We start from the raw sequence: 16,689 nt of genomic DNA on the forward strand, positions 1-16,689 counted from the left end.
GTTGAATTTTAGTATTTTCACATTAAAATAAAAACTTTTTTTTTTGTTTTTTTAAAATTTTATTCAAATTAAAGGAAGATTCTTTTCTTACATTTACACTCATTAATACATCTCTAAAATGTAAAATTGACGGTTGGGATTATTGAATTTAGTCTAATGTATGAAAATAATTACAACACTAATATGTCCCGTAATATTTTTGAGAATTTTGTATGCATGTTTATAACGATAGATTGAAATTATAGTCTAGGAAAAACATTACAATTGAAAGAGATTTTGTTTATAAGACCAATCATTATCAAAATAGTCTATATAATATTAAGAAAAGATACCAAAAATATAAAATCGTCAATAATAAATATATTATAATAACATAATAATAATAATAAAAAAATACATAAAATGCTATGCGAATTAAGAATAGCAAAAAAAATACTACATATTGAATGGATAAATAGATAATTCTTTCAAAATGATTTTGAAGGTCTTGGCCAAAAATGCTACTACATTACAATACTCATTTTCTTTGTTTGGTGCCTTTTCTCAAACATCCCGAGGCATACACACATATATATAATGTTTCAACTTTGAATCATGAAAAGAACATAAATGAAAATATAATGATAATAATGGAAAATAGAATGCACCATCCTCAACTTCTCGTAACAGCCAAAAACTTTAAATTTTTATACTCATAATGATGAATTTGCCACCCACTTTCTCATGCATTAAAGATTGAAAATTTAATACTATAAAATTGTATTTGGGGTAAAATTGTAACGGTAGTAACTACTCGTAGTCTACTACTAAGAATTATTATTAGTTTTTATATAGTATTAAATAAAATTGTAATGTATTATGTTTGAATTATATGCTTATTGTGCTTGAATTATATAGTAAGCTCAAAATTTATAAATATTCAAATTTATACCCAAAATTCATAGATATTCAAATCAAGGCCAAAACTCGTCTTTTATATGTGTATAGATGTATAGATACTACATAATTTCATTTGATTGTTGCAAGACATAATAATATAGTGAGTATATATTTATATTTAAATATATTAATTTAAGTAAATATGTTGACATTACTTATAAATACTACTCCATATTTATAGTCCAGATATACAATTTATAAATATATTTATACTTAAATTACTAAAAATATAGTACTGCATGGCCTATGGTTTTCTATTTTTCTATTTTTTTGTTTTTATCCATATTTTCCATTCTATAAATACACCATATTTTTATCTTCATTTCTCACGCCTTTCAATCTCTTTCCCCAACTCACTTCCTATCGAAGAAATTTTGTCATGTAACCATTGAAATTGTATTTTTTTAATATTGTCTTTTCGGCTTTTTAATAAACGAAATTTTCCATATTGTGGTCTTAAATTTATATCTATGTTGTGTGAGTAATTTTTTATTCTTCTCACAAATTACAAATGTACTTAAATTTTGTTTCGAATATGATATTTTTTTTGGATTAGGACTAGAGAATCATTCTTTTTTTTTTTAATAAAGTATATATAATGATAATTATTTTCCCAGCTTATGTACAATTTGTATTTATTAGCTGAAAATTCATTAGTCCGTGCGTAGCGCGGGTGCTAATACTAGTATTCTAGTAATGGTTAAAAGAGTTCGACAACTGCTTTTATCATTTATTAAAAGAAATTTGGACTTCATATAAAAACTTTGGGCGTCAATCTGTAGCAGCCCAGTGACAGGCCCACTTACTAACTACGCTTCCGTTTCGTTTCCTCTGTACTAATTGAATCTAGGGCTAGATTTTTTGAACCTCTGCACTGATTTCAATTCCCCATTCGCCGGGAATTGAATCCAGTAATGGGAAGGAGAGCAAGTTCGAAAGCGGCGAAGCTGGAGGAACATTCGTCGGAAGAAGACAACAGAAAGCGGAAATCCCCCACCGAAGCGGCGAGCGATGATGATGATGATGATGCCGAGGCTAACGAAGATCTCACCCTCAAAATCGTTCAGAAATCCATGCAGCGAGCCGCCAGGAATGATCCCCATGGAGACGGCATTGCGGAGGTAGTTGAGAATTTGAAGGAAGAGCGGAGTAAGAAAGGGAAGAAGAAGAGGAAAAAGAGCAAGGAGGCTGAGCTTAATGGAGATGCCGTAAGAATTGAGTCGAACTTGATTTATTTGAAAGTTGTTTACTGGTTAGTTTTCTTAAGTTCATGCTTAGTCACTTATTCAAGTAATTTGTGTCATGTTGTCAGGTAACGAATGAAATAGATGCGGGGTTTAGAGATTTCTGCGGTGAATTGTTTCTGGTATTTTACTACTATTATTTAACTGGCATAGTTTGATGTGCTGATTATGATTCATGTTTGTATTCATACAATGGGGAATTATTATACTGCTGGATATGTCCCTCTGAGATTGGGTGAATTTAATTATTTTCTCTTGTTAAAAGTAACCAAGCTAGAATCGTAAAATATGTCGTTTCTGTCTTTTATTGTTTAGGTGGATAAAGTTCAGGAGAACGAAGTGGATAAAGTTCAGGAGAACGAAGTGGATAAAGTTCAGGAGAATAAAGAACCAGAGATTATTGAAAACACTACCGAGGCTGCTACTGTAGCAGTTGAAACCAATCCTGTGGAAGTGTCAGATAATGCTGTCCTGAGGAAACTTCTTGTGAGTTTTCGTAACTTGTGCACAAGCATTGTCTTTGAGATGAGCGACCACTCCTTTATGATTGTTTTCGTGATCTCAGCGGGGGCCAAGGTACTTTGATCCTCCTGATAACAATTGGGGTGCTTGCTATAATTGTGGCGAAGAGGGTCACACGACTGCCAACTGTACTTCAGCTAGGAGAAAGAAACCTTGCTTTGTTTGTGGGAGTTTTGAACACAATGCAAAACAATGTAACAAGGTATATACTCAAGAAAACTACTTATTTGCACTGGCTTGATTACAAAATTTGTGCTTTATTGTCTGGATTATTCAAGTGGTTTTATACTGTGGCTAGATGGAAAATAAGTGCATGTGATTTCTTTCTCATTTAATTAGTTGACTTCATTCTTAGGTTTTGTGCTCGTATACTTTGGAAGGATATTGTTTGGATGGATTTCCTAAATGGTTCAGCCTGGTTTATAGTACTCCCTCCGTCCCACAAGAATATGCACTCTTTCCTTTTTAGTCCGTCCCACAAGAATATGCAATTTCTAATTTTGGAAACTCTTTTTTCTCTAATGAGGTGGGACCTATTTCCCACTAACAATACTTTAATTACTCTCCACCTCTCTCTTACTTTACCAATTTTGCATTAAAACCCATGCTAAACCAAAGTGCATATTGTTTGGGGATGGAGGGAGTATTTTTTAGGCTTTTGGTTAATGTTAACTTTTTTTGAAAGCATTGTGACTTATGGAATCGTGTCTTTGGAAAGATATTGTTCGATTTTAAATTTTATTCTATCTCCTTTAATTACACAGGGGCGAGATTGCTTTATCTGCAAACAACAGGGTCACCGTGCTAAAGATTGCCCTGAGAAGTACAAGAGTTCAAAGATATGTTTAAAATGTGGAGATTTAGGGCATGAAATGTTCTCCTGCAGGAATGACTACTGCCCAGATGATTTAAAGGTTCTCTCTCTCTTTTTCTCTCCCGGAAGATGAATTGCTGCATTATTATTTTGTTTTATCTTCACAGATTTTATGACACCTGAGTGGTATGCAGGAAATACAATGTTACATTTGTGGAATATACGGCCATCTTTGCTGTAAAGAATATGGTGATCCTGGGCCCAAAGAACTTTCTTGTTATAGATGTGGTCTCTCTGGCCATACGGGTTTGGTAAGTTTGATATACATTAAATGCGATCTTGGTCAGATCACAGGCATCGTTGATCATATAAGAAGACATACCTTTATAGGCTTGAAATTTGAATCTTCTTTTGGTGTGGTAGCCTTTACAGTCTAACCTATTAACTATAGTTGGCTTTTGCTTATGGAGCCAATTATGCAACACTCCAGGCTCCATTAACTATGGTTTTTGTTTTTGCCCTTTATGATGAGACATGAAAATTTTGGATTTATTATTACTGCTGACTGTTTCATTTACTCCTAATACCTGAATAAGTATAATGTTCTAGTTTTAGCCTCAGAATTCCATTTTCTGAAGTTGTTTCTGATTTCTTCAGGCTTGCTCTGGCTTCCGTAGCCATCGGGATGCCAATGATAATGCACCTGATAGTTCATGCTACAAGTGTGGCGTAGTAGGACATTTTGCTCGCGAATGCACCAGCTCAATGAAGGTGCGTCACTATGTTCCCTTTAGTCTACTTTCTAATCTTTGAATAATTGGTCAAGCTTGCTTATGATGTGACACTCAGTTTCTGGGTATTTTCACCAGGCTAGTAAGAGAAACCATGAAACATCAACACCCAGGCACAAATCTCCAAAAAAGAAGCGGGATCGTTCGGAGACCCAGTCTGTCCCGCGTGATATTGGAAAGTCACGGAAAGGGAAGAAATTCAAGGACATTGAGTTTCATTCAGCTGCAAAACCAAAGCATAAAGGTGGTTGGTCTACTGAACATCCTGGAGATTATCATAGCAGTAAAAACCAAGATAGTTACTGGAGATCCCCAGCAACTCCAAGAGATAGAAAATCTCGGAATCCCTATTCAAATGGTTATTATGCATCAAGTTCCCATTCTTCGAAAAAGCCTAGGAAGATCGATTTCAATGATTCGCCGTCAAACGGGTCGAGTAGATTTCATCAACGTAGACATTCAACATCAAGATTTGGCAATAGTGTCAATGGTTATGGTGGCACGGGAAGAAATGATGATTGGTGGTAGATGTTTTATTTCGAGGAGAGGTGAATGTGGGATTGCGATACCGGCCTAGGCCATACACGAGGCTGTTGGAGGTTGTTTGCCTGTTTTAGCCCTCCTGCAAGAATATACAAGGAGTGTGCTGAAAAGTGCCAGCCGCACTCCTGCGGAAATGGAATACTAATACCAAAGCATGCCCCTCCTTGCATACAGGATAATAGTGTCCCAATTGTTAGTTGATTTTGTTTTTTATTGGTAGTTTGTATTTTGATGCGTTCTTTATTTTAAGATAATATTTTTGCTCATCTCACCCAACTGGGTCTGTAATTTATAATCTTTACAATAGTTAAAAATTTTCAAATGTCATAATTTGTGCTGTATGTTTCCGAATTTCTTTATCTAGTTTCGTAGATAAATCATGCAGTCTGATTTTTCCCCTAGTCCAAGGTCCACGTGCTTACCATACCTCCAAAGTTATACAGTATATATTTATTTGTTAAGTTAGTGTAGTTATTCAATACAATACGCATGCCATCACCGAAAAAAACATTATAAAATGAAGTAAAATTAAAATAGACATTGAAAATTAGTTGTTATTTTTCACGTATGAACACCCGTATCTTTATTATTTTTATCATTAAACGAGTTATGACGTAGAAACACACTATATTCTTGACGAAGTTGAGTAACAAAGACTTAAAAAACAGAAAAATAAAATAAAATTTATTGGTGTCATCATATAGGTGAGTTGATAATCAGGGACGGATCTAGCTACTAGTTAGCATGGGCAAATGCCCCACCTCAAATTTCATTAATTGCCCCTCTTAAATCTCTTAAATTTTGCCTATGTATATTTTTGCCCATCTTCATATAAATTTCTGGCTCCGCCACTATTGATAATGCATTAGCAATACACGAAAGAAATATAATTTGGTGAGGCAAATTAATATAGATTACTTAATATTGCATCAGTGAAAAATGAAAGTGCTAGGTCGAATTGGGCAATGTGACCTTTAAAGAAGTTGACGGTTGAGAGTTTTGAGGTACTACCATAAGGAGAGGCGATGCAATGCAAATTTATCCATTTTCGGTAGTTATTCATGCCTTTATATTTACATATTTAGAACTTTCTTGAGAAAGAGATACGTAGAAAATGGAGAAAAAAGATTGTGCAGTGGCCGGGGATGATAGTCATCTCGTGTTTGAGGTGAACGGCAAGAGATACGAGGTGGGAGAAGTCGATCCCTCCACCACTTTGCTCGAATTCCTGCGCTCCGCCACTCCTTTCAAGAGTGTCAAGCTCGGCTGCGGTGAAGGTTAGGTGCCTCGGCCATAATCTATGCTAACATACTCTTCATTATATACTTAAAAATGGTAAATTGTCTAAAAAATCATGAAATTTGGTTAATTTTTAGTCAATCTCGCAACTTTAATAAATAATTGATTATATCGTAAGGTTGGAAATGAGTTAACTCTTAAGATTTTGCAGTATAACTGAACTCAAATTGAAATATTTGTGTAAGCATGCAAATCTAGATAATCTAAAATTAAATAAAAAAGGGAAATGAAAGAAAGATCACAATTCCAAGTTATTGTGTCGGCTTTTTACTCGAGAGAGACTATTATTCCGAGAATGTGTTTGATACCATAGAATTGATGGTGTGTATTTGAATTATAAATCAATCTTTTAATATACTCTTTTTATAGATAAATTAACAGAAATTTAAAGTCAGTCATCAACCACTCTATCATGATTCATGAGTATTAGACTACTTTGATAGTAGTTTTTTTTATGGATTGTTTTGCATGCACAAATTAGAGTTTCACTCCCTTTACACATTACAACAAGCAATGAATGAATTGTGTAGTAATTCTGTGATTGAATTCAGGTGGCTGTGGGGCTTGTGTGGTGGTGCTCTCAAGATTCAACCCTGTCCTCAACCAACCAGAGATATTCAGTGTGAGCTCTTGCCTCACTCTCCTTTGCAGCCTCAATGGCTTCTCCATCACCACCACCGAAGGCCTCGGCAACACCAAGCACGGCCTCCACCCAATCCACCAACGCTTCGCGGGTTTCCACGCCTCCCAGTGCGGCTTCTGCACCCCCGGCTTCTGTATGTCCTTCTTCTCCGCCCTTGCCAACGCCGACACAGCACCTCAGCCCCCACCCCCCGGATTCTCCAACCTCACCGCCTCCCAAGCCCAAACGTCTATAACCGGCAACCTCTGTCGTTGCACTGGCTACCGCCCCATCGCTGATGCCTGCAAGAGCTTTGCTGCTGATGTTGACATCGAGGATCTTGGGATGAATGCTTTTCCGAAAGGGGAGTTTCCACCGTACGATCCTCAAGACGACGTCTGGCCATATGTACGAGTATGCAAACAAGAATGTAGCACAGTCTTGAATTCTGAAAGTCTCTCTTGGTTCACTCCAGTTAGTCTAGAGGAACTCGGCAGCTTGGTGGCGGATGGTGCGCGGTTCAAGTTAGTCGTCGGGAATACAGGGATGGGATATTACAAGGAAACAGAGAGATATGATAAGTACATTGATCTTAGGTACATTCCTGAGCTCTTGATGGTTAAAAAGGATGAATCCGGGATTGAGTTCGGGGCAGCTATTTCGATTTCAAGAGTTATATCATCTCTCAAGGAAGAAGGCGAATCCGACTTAGTCTTGGCGAAGATTGCTCATCATATGGAGAGGGTTGCTTCCATTTTCATTAGGAACTCAGCCAGCATTGGGGGGAATTTGGTGATGGCACAGAGGAGGTCTTTTCCTTCGGATATTGCTACATTGCTTCTTGCTGTGGGGTCGACTGTCGCCCTCTTGAGAGCCCGTGCGCAGGAAAGGATGACTATGGATGAGTTCTTGTACGGGCCACCTCTCGCCCCCACAGACGTGCTCTTGAGTGTCTACATTCCTTTCTTGGGTCCGAAAGTGGGTTTTGAGAGCTACCGGGCTGCACCAAGGCCGCTTGGGAATGCTTTGCCATACTTGAATGCTGCTTTCTTGGCTGATGTTAGCTTTAAAGAAAGTGGTGGTGTTACTTTGAACTATGCTCGGCTGGCTTTTGGCGCTTATGGGACAGACCACGCGACAAGGGCTAGCGAAGTGGAGGAGTATTTGGCAGGGAAAGTGTTAACCGTTGAAGTTTTGGTTGAAGCAGTTAGATTGGTGAAACTCTCTGTCGAACCCAAACATGGAACGACGCATCCTGCTTACAGGAAGAGCTTAGCAGTTAGTTTCTTGTTTTCGTTTCTCACTGCGTTTATTGATGTTTCTTCTCCCACGCTTGGTGTCTCACTTTCCGAAGTAGCTGCTTCAAGCAACGAAGAAACTGATACATACTATCCGGTTGGTGAGCCTATTCCTAAAGTTGGAGCAATCATCCAAGCTTCCGGTTCGTTCTCATCTTTTTTCCGTATGTAGGAATTTGGGGTGAAGGAAGTTTGTTAAATCTGTTTGTACCAACAGGTGAAGCTGTGTACGTAGATGACATTCCTTCACCTCCACATAGTCTACATGGAGCACTTGTTTATAGCACGAAGCCTCTAGCTCGAGTGAAGAGTATCTCTTTCGAGGCTGTCCCAAAACCAAGTGGAATCGTTGATGTTATCTCTGCCAAAGACATCCCCCAAGGAGGACAAAATTTTGGAGCCACGGGCCTTTTCGGATCTGAATATTTGTTTGCTGACGATACCACTGCGTCGGCTGGTGATCTAATCGCGTTTGTGGTATATGAAACTTGTCATATGGTACTAATTGTAACCGGTTGTTTGTCTGACTTTGCCTTGTTAATTATATTCGTTAGGTTGCACGTAGCCAAAAGGAAGCCAACGCCGCTGCAAGAATGGTTCAAGTGGATTATGAGACACAAGGCTTAGAACCACCAATCTTGACAGTTGAAGAGGCCGTCGAATACTCAAGTTTCTTCGATACTTTTTCACCCTACGAACCTCACCTAAAACCGGAAATGATTGGTGATTTCACCAAAGGAATGGCTGAAGCTGATCACAAGATTCTCTCTCAAGAGGTACTTTTATTGATTAGCTGTTTCAGTCAGTTGCATACATACTTCACATGTTGTTTTTGAACATTCAGATCATACTTGGTTCTCAATACTTCTTCTACATGGAGACGCAAACAGCGCTTGCAATCCCGGATGAAGACAGCTGTATGGTGGTGTATAGCTCAGTCCAATCCCCTGAGTTGGCTCAAATATCCATTGCACGTTGTCTCGGTGTCCCAGAGCACAATGTTCGTGTTATTACAAGACGATTAGGTGGAGGCTTCGGAGGGAAGTGTCAAAGAGCAATGAAGGTGAGTGTGATCATCGCTCCTCTCTCTATATCTCTCTGTCTCAACAATGTTGTGTTTTCAGGTAGCAACAGCATGTGCACTTGCAGCTCGAAAACTAGGCCGACCGGTCAGAAGCTACATAGACCGAAACGCTGACATGATAATAGCAGGAGGGAGACATCCTATGAAGATAACATACACTGTTGGATTCAAAGAGAATGGCAAATTGACAGCACTCCATGTCGATATACTTATCGATGCAGGCTTCTTTATCGACTTCAGCCCCTTCATCCCATATATGCTAGTAGCAGGGCTGAAGAAGTACAACTGGGGAGCTCTCTCGTTCGACATAAAACTATGCAAGACCAACAACACGAGCAAAACAATGATGCGCGCCCCTGGTGACGTGCAGGGGAATTTCATCGCTGAAGCTATAATAGAGCGCGTCGCGTCTCTGCTGTCAATGGAAGCCGGTTCAGTCAGAGAAATCAATTTTCACACAGGCGAGAGCCTGCAGCTATTCTACGCTGAGGCTGCTGGAGAAGCTTCGGACTACACCCTGCCTCGTATTTGGGACGAGTTGATTAGTTCATCATGCTATATGGAGAGGACTGCAGCGGTAGAGCAGTTCAACCGGTCCAACGTATGGTGTAAAAGAGGCATTTCTTGTGTTCCGATTGTGTATAAAGTGACGGTGAGTGGGAAACCGGGGAAAGTGAGCATCCTTAACGATGGATCCGTGGTTGTGGAAGTTGGAGGCATAGAGATGGGGCAAGGGCTGTATACAAAGGTGAAACAAGCAACTGCCTATGCTCTCAGTTTGATCAAATGTGATGGAATGGAAAACCTGATCGAAAAGGTTCGCGTTGTAGAGTCAGACACGTTGAGCCTTGTACAAGGAGGCATAACCGCTGGAAGCACCACCTCTGAAGCATGTTGTGCTGCTGTGATCCAATGCTCTACTCTTTTAGTCGAACGATTAAGCCCTCTTGCCACTACGCTGAAAGACGAACAGGGCTCACTCCAATGGAACGATCTCATTCTCGAGGTTTGTTTTTTGCATTCGATTCACTTCATGCTACAATATCCTTCCAAATAACTGTGTATTATGCGTTGTAATCAGGCACATAGTCAGTCTATAAATTTGGCAGCAAACTCTTACTTTCTTCCCGAGTCCGGTTCGACAGAATACTTGAACTATGGTGCTGCAGTAAGTGAGGTAACATTTCCTATGTTTTTACTTCAATGCTTCACGAATGGTGTTACTACAGCGAGTTTGTTGTGGTTGCAGGTGGAGATATGCGTCCTCACGGGCGAAAAGTCTATATTGAGAACGGATATCGTCTACGACTGTGGGCAGAGCTTGAACCCTGCTGTTGATATGGGACAGGTACTGTATGTTCAAGAAAAATGGTGACTTATAACTTACATGGATAATGCAATTCATTAGGTTGAGTTTGATACATACAGATTGAGGGATCTTTCATACAAGGTGTGGGGTTTTTCATGCTTGAAGAATACTTGACTAATGAAGAGGGACTTATGACTACAAACAGCACTTGGGATTACAAGATCCCGAGTCTTGACAACGTTCCGAAAAAGTTCAATGCTAGGGTGCTCAACACCGGGCATCACCCAGACCGCGTTCTCTCTTCTAAGGGTAATGTAGTGTTTTGAGTGTGTCTGATAGCAATGGTTTGTGTGGGTGTTGTTGTTGTTGTTGTGTGATGTGGTGCGCACGTGCAGCTAGTGGCGAACCTCCTTTGGTTCTTGCGACTTCAGTATATTGCGGTATACGAGCGGCTGTGGTGGAGGCTAGAAAACAGCTTAAAGGTTGGGGAGCCACACAAGGGACTGATTCCGACTTCCAACTCGACGTTCCGGCTACTCTGCCCGTTGTTAAGCAGTACTGCGGTCTCGATTATGTCGAAACCTACTTACGCAGCTTGCTTGCTCCTCCTTGAAGCTTTGTCATCGCCATCATCTACGTGTTAATATGATGTACATAGAGTTGCAATAATGCATGGATGCACTATGCTTGTGCTATGTAAGTCTTGCCACATGGCATCCCAAAAAACTGATCCTTTATATATGTATAGATTTGTGCGAATTGTAAAAGATTTACTAGTAATGTATGTTTAATATGGCAAGTTGTAAAATATCATTGTTGCAAATATAACTAGTTTTAAATGTTAATGGCAATATCATGAAAATATTAAATATCATAACGCTGTTATCCAGTGTATATGATGAAGATAAGGTACTACCTTTGAAAAAACTAGAATGCACTATAACGTGCACTAGTGGGATATTCTGTATCATCCACTTGGTACTTATATGTATTGATCAATTAGTCTTGAATTCTTTTATCTTTTTCCATGTTTAAACAGCAATATTTAACATTTCTTTTTTTGAATTTTAAATTGCCAATGAAATTTTATGATTCCAAAATAACTAACGTATAGAGATTTTACCATAAATCGGTAAATATAACTATGTTGGAAGTTGCTAGTGTTTCGTCATTTGTTGTAGTGCTATCATATGGTTAGTTTTATAAGTCGCTAGAGTTTCGTCATTTGTTTAGTTAGTAATCCCATTTTGCAGAAAATGTTTTGGCATTTTTGATAAATTCTTCTTTGAAGTTCTCTTATTTTTGTGATAATATTTTTACGTTTTTTTTTTGTACTACTAATCGTTTCAAGTGGGTCCAACCACTAGGTAAGTGCTCTCTCATATTCACTTCAATATCTTATCAGTAATATGGAGTAGATGATAATGTCAAAGTTCAAATAATGAGCTTTAAATAAACCTTGAATTAATTTTGAGTTTTGACACTGCAATTCACACCTAAATTTCAACTTCAATCTCATACCAAAAATCAATAAATCTAAATTGCAACAAATATTAAAAATTAGGTCTTTATTGCTAAGTTGTAGTATCAAAAATCATGACTAAATTGCAATTTACTTTTAAAAGTTATATAGATAAATTATGGAAAAATCGAATTCATAGAACTTGATATAGAAAACCTGTTATAAAAAAAAAGGCCTTAAAATAATTACGTTTTGATCAAAGAAATAAAAAAATATTTTAGTACATTTTATCTGCCTAGTTTTAAACCAAGTAACTACAAAAAGATTAAACCCAAAATAATTTAGTCATTTGCACTTATAACAAAATATCCAAGAATACATGTGAAAATACCTCCCACTAAAAACTCATCAGGAATCACTACTTGTATATTTATTCACACACTGGCACAGATACTACTCTCATTGAAATCTTCATAATCCTCTACAAAATATTTATAAAAAACCTTTAAATAGCTATCTCTACACCTTGCGTGCAACTAGAGGTATTACTTATTTTACTATGTTTCCCTAGACAAAATTAAATAATTGCATTATTTGTTGAACATAAATAGGCTGTGTTGCAGAGGTAATGATGAAGGTGGTTTCAAGGGGTGTGAAGATGAAAATGATGGTGATGGTATTAATGGTGATAGTAGTTACAGAAGCAAAGGAATACATGAAATACAAAGACCCAAAACAGCCATTAAATGCAAGAATCAGAGACTTGATGAAGAGAATGAGCCTTGAAGAAAAGATTGGGCAGATGACTCAGATTGAGAGGATGCATGTCTCTCCAACTCTACTCAAGAAATATTTCATAGGTAATTCTCTATTTTCTTAATTGTTTTTTGGCACCAACAACTCTATGGATTTAGTTTGGTGGATGTGTAGGGAGTGTTTTAAGTGGAGCTGGGAGTAGTCCATCTCCCAAGGCATCTGCAGAGGAATGGGTGAAAATGGTGAACACTTTTCAAAAGGCAGCTCTTTCGACTCGGCTCGGAATACCTATCTTCTATGGCGCTGATGCTACCCACGGCAACAACAATGTCTACAACGCTACTATTTTCCCTCACAATGTCGGCCTCGGAGCCACCAGGCAAGTCTAACGTTTTATACATTTTGACACGAACATCAGATCCTAACATCAGTGGTGGAACAGAGATCCAGCCCTTGTCAAGAGGATTGGAGCAGCCACTGCACTTGAAGTTAGAGCAACGGGAATCAACTACAATTTCGCACCCAGCCTTGCTGTAAGTAATTTATACCTAAACTAAACTCAGTAGTGTTAAGTATCAGGTCTAGTCATTCTGTTCATCTGACTACAGGTTTGCAGAGATCCAAGATGGGGCCAATGTTTCGAAAGCTATAGTGAAGATCCTAAGGTGGTTCGAGCAATGACAGAATTCATACCCGGTTTACAGGGCGACATTCCTGCCAGTTCCAGAAAGGGTGTCCCCTTTCTTGCTGGAAAGTATAAATCTCCATCTCTTTCTGTATTTCAACCCAGAACAAAAATATGGTTGCCTAACAAGTGAAGATATTATTCATTTACCTAAGGGCAAAGGTCGCAGCCTGTGCAAAAGGTTTTGTAGGCGAAGGAGGAACCGTAAACGGCATTGATAAGAACAACACAGAGCTTGACTTTCATGGATTGCTCAGCATTCACATGCTTCCATACCTGGATTCAATCAGAAAGGGTGTCATCTCAGTCATGGTGGCTTATTCAAGCTGGAATGGCAAGAAAATGCATGCTAACCGTGATCTACTTACAGGTTTCCTAAAACACAAGCTCAAATTCAGGGTAACACAAATTAATGATAGATATCATGTTTTCGTTAAAGTTGCCTCGAGAGAATAAAAAGACAATACTGAGTGCACACATGAATTGCAGGGCCTCATCATATCAAGTTGGCTTGGCATTGACAGAATTACAGATCCACCTCATTCAAACTATTCCCATTCAATTGAAGCTGGTATTCTTGCAGGAATAGACATAGTGAGTGTTAGACATTTCCCAAAGCTGTAATACAAGACATTTATAAAACATCTAGCTACAACACAAACATGTCCTGTCATCCTTCTGTCTAATGTCAGATGGTTTAACTATTCTAGGTCATGCTGGAAGATAATCTCACAGAATTTATTGATGATCTGACCTACCAAGTGAAGAGCAACAATATCCCAATGAGCAGGATAGATGATGCCGTGAGGAGAATATTAAGGGTGAAGTTCACCATGGGTCTCTTTGAAAACCCCTTCGCCGACCTTAGCTTGTTAAACCAACTTGGCAGCCAGGTATACCATCTGCTAATTGTAAACCTTCCTGCTACTGTTTATTGTCCTTGCAATTCAACAATAACCGAAGCATACTTTTTTTGGAAAGAATCATCGGGAATTGGCCAGGGAAGCAGTGAGAAGATCACTAGTGCTTCTGAAAAATGGTAAAAGTGCTAATCAGCCATTGCTTCCTCTTAAAAAGGATGTGCAGAAAGTACTTGTTGCAGGAACTCATGCTGATAATCTTGGATATCAATGTGGAGGCTGGACAGTTGAATGGCAGGGTGTCCAAGTCAGTGATCTCATAGTTGGTATACTTCAAATTTTAATGCCTCAAACTCTGAAGTTTAAACATATTCTCAACATATTAGATGGATTTCCACTATTTCTGATATGCTTAGCTTTCCAAAATAAAGTAATATAGCCTTCAGCAAAGCACATCTTTACATGTAACAGAGTTGTAATGAGAATAATTTATATAGAGATAACTTTCTAATAAATCCGCATTGCAGGAACCACAGTCTTAAATGCTATCAGAAAGACAGTAGACCCTTCCACTCCAGTTGTCCACATGAAAAACCCTGGCATGGATCTAGTGAAGTCACAAAATTTCTCTTATGCCATCGTTGTTGTGGGTGAGGTCCCATATGCTGAGGAAAAAGGAGACAGCACAAACCTAACTATAATTGAACCAGGTCCAAGTACTATCAGGAACGTCTGCAGGGTTGTCAGATGCGTTGTTGTTATCATATCTGGGCGTCCAGTGACAATTGAGCCTTACCTAGATAAGATAGACGCACTTGTCGCAGCTTGGCTTCCAGGAACAGAGGGCCAAGGTGTAGCTGATGTCCTATTTGGTCAATATGGCTTCACTGGAAAACTTCCTAGAACATGGTTCAAATCAGTCGACCAGCTCCCCATGAATGTAGGTGATCCACATTATGATCCTTTGTTCCCATTTGGATTTGGCCTGACAACTTAACCTAGGCAAGGGTGCTAAATCTTTAGTGATAGTTACTTAGTATTACTAGCACCAATGCATTACTGATGAATAATTACTAAAAGGAACTGCCAGTAAGTTTTGCTTACAACATTTGTATAACTGCAGCCTATTGAATTTGGCTCCCGAGATACGCACTGCACTAGTTTGTCGGTTAATGTGGCCTTACCACGGGAAAATCATCAATACCTGATTCCTATTATTAGTTATCACGCTCTCATGATAAAAACATTGAAATAAAGGTCATAACCAATACAATTAAGAAGATAGACGAACAAAAACTGACAAATACTTCAAATTTATAGTAGCACTGAATTCTGGAACTTTGAAAACGAACACAAAGGCACAAATTCATGGCCAATACAAAATCCAACTACGAATTCCTCTAGTTCCTAAAGCATTGCGATCACATAAGCATTCTAGCCAAGCATTGTAAAGAACATCACCTCAGTAATATCCAACCCCGGCCATATCATTCCTTGAAAACTGCGCAGCTTCAGCTCCGTTTCCTAGAACCAGAATCCTCCCATTCCTACGTACAGCAATCTCTCTGATTCGACGGACGAGTCCAGTTATTGGATCATTGAATATTTTAGTCTCGAGATTCCCTTCCACGTACAATGTAGAACCGGGGACGAGATTTTTCGCGGCGAGTTCGCCCAATTTCTCTGGATAAACGGAGACCCTGTGCCACTGCACCGCGCAGCGATTGGCGTAATCACGCGGCTCCTCGTTGTCCAAAGGCCTCCGATTGTTGCGAATGCCACCCGTGCCGAGCGAAATTAGGGTTACCATTTTCCCGCTTTTCAGCCGCTTTTGAATCGGCGCCTGCCCAACCTGCCCTACCAATATCGCCTTGTAAATGCCGAGGTCCAAGCCGTTTTCGAGGGGTCGATCTGTATTGGTGCGCTGCTGGTTTGGAGGGGGGGAATCGGGGGGTGAGTCGGAATCGGAAACGGATTCTGGGGAGGAGAGACTTTTGGTGCAGAAAGAGAGAGATGTGTTTGAGAGTGGTCTGTGCTTTGAGAGAATGGCAGCGGAGAGTTTTCTAGAGAGAGAAGACGCCATGGAAGTGCTATCGAAGCTTCTGCAGTCTGCACTCGACTTGTGAGACTAAAATGGAAGAGATGATGCAGAAAATAAAGACACGTCATATTTATGCGTAATTTTGTTTTTGATTTTTCTGACTCCAAATTTTAGTTCAAACCCTAAATGCAGAGTATAAGAATATTGCGATGCTTTTTTATCGTAAAAAATGCGAATTTTAGATAAATAACAACCAAAGAATTTGTAATGACGTGATTGATAGTCTGGTATATAATTTTAATATAATAATAAAAAAAATTGTTAATGTGGTATTTAAGATAATGTGGCATGAGTATAATTTCCTATTAATACGTCATTTTCTGAACTCATCAATTCTGTAAATTTCACATATTATGATTA

General features: G+C 38.8%; 4 protein-coding genes across 10 annotated transcripts; 3 read left to right on the top strand and 1 right to left on the bottom strand.

Annotated features, from left to right (window-relative positions):
• Nucleotides 1-1,750: 1,750 nt before the first annotated feature.
• On the top strand, nt 1,751-5,194 carry LOC125214097 (zinc finger CCHC domain-containing protein 7-like). 2 transcript variants are annotated; one of them, XM_048114978.1, is made up of 8 exons: nt 1,751-2,147; nt 2,252-2,305; nt 2,523-2,669; nt 2,749-2,907; nt 3,470-3,619; nt 3,714-3,830; nt 4,177-4,290; nt 4,389-5,194. In XM_048114978.1, exons 1-8 carry the CDS (start codon nt 1,854-1,856, stop codon nt 4,836-4,838), a joined length of 1,485 nt encoding a protein of 494 aa, XP_047970935.1. In that variant the 5' UTR covers nt 1,751-1,853; the 3' UTR covers nt 4,839-5,194. The 2 variants fall into 2 exon arrangements, with proteins under 2 accessions (XP_047970935.1, XP_047970934.1); XM_048114977.1 differs by having other exon boundaries at nt 1,752-2,147; nt 2,499-2,669.
• Nucleotides 5,195-5,764: 570 nt separating this feature from the next.
• LOC125214095 (aldehyde oxidase 4-like) lies at nt 5,765-11,310 on the top strand. Its single transcript, XM_048114975.1, has 10 exons — nt 5,765-6,130; nt 6,704-8,215; nt 8,290-8,549; nt 8,627-8,848; nt 8,917-9,135; nt 9,197-10,162; nt 10,238-10,333; nt 10,406-10,504; nt 10,585-10,774; nt 10,861-11,310. Exons 1-10 carry the CDS (start codon nt 5,968-5,970, stop codon nt 11,076-11,078), a joined length of 3,945 nt encoding a protein of 1,314 aa, XP_047970932.1. The 5' UTR covers nt 5,765-5,967; the 3' UTR covers nt 11,079-11,310.
• Nucleotides 11,311-12,252: 942 nt separating this feature from the next.
• LOC125214098 (single-stranded DNA-binding protein, mitochondrial-like) lies at nt 12,253-16,378 on the bottom strand. 6 transcript variants are annotated; one of them, XR_007175065.1, is made up of 6 exons: nt 15,690-16,378; nt 15,333-15,432; nt 14,127-15,226; nt 13,847-13,944; nt 13,377-13,644; nt 12,253-13,160 (listed from the first exon to the last, which is right to left on the bottom strand). XR_007175065.1 is itself a non-coding variant. In XM_048114979.1 (2 exons), the coding sequence occupies exon 1, from the start codon at nt 16,309-16,311 to the stop codon at nt 15,691-15,693; it is 621 nt and encodes a 206-aa protein (XP_047970936.1). In that variant the 5' UTR covers nt 16,312-16,378; the 3' UTR covers nt 12,253-13,644; nt 15,690. The 6 variants fall into 6 exon arrangements, 1 of the variants encoding a protein (XP_047970936.1); XR_007175063.1 differs by having other exon boundaries at nt 12,253-13,644; XR_007175066.1 differs by lacking the exon at nt 15,333-15,432 and having other exon boundaries at nt 12,253-13,644; nt 14,127-14,397.
• On the top strand, nt 12,556-15,331 carry LOC125214096 (beta-glucosidase BoGH3B-like). Its single transcript, XM_048114976.1, has 9 exons — nt 12,556-12,787; nt 12,858-13,062; nt 13,126-13,216; nt 13,292-13,437; nt 13,524-13,767; nt 13,858-13,962; nt 14,079-14,261; nt 14,350-14,554; nt 14,756-15,331. Exons 1-9 carry the CDS (start codon nt 12,556-12,558, stop codon nt 15,223-15,225), a joined length of 1,881 nt encoding a protein of 626 aa, XP_047970933.1. The 3' UTR covers nt 15,226-15,331.
• Nucleotides 16,379-16,689: the final 311 nt, after the last annotated feature.

The sequence above is a fragment of the Salvia hispanica genome, chromosome 3, assembly GCF_023119035.1.
Source record: "Salvia hispanica cultivar TCC Black 2014 chromosome 3, UniMelb_Shisp_WGS_1.0, whole genome shotgun sequence".
NCBI lineage: Eukaryota > Viridiplantae > Streptophyta > Magnoliopsida > Lamiales > Lamiaceae > Salvia > Salvia hispanica.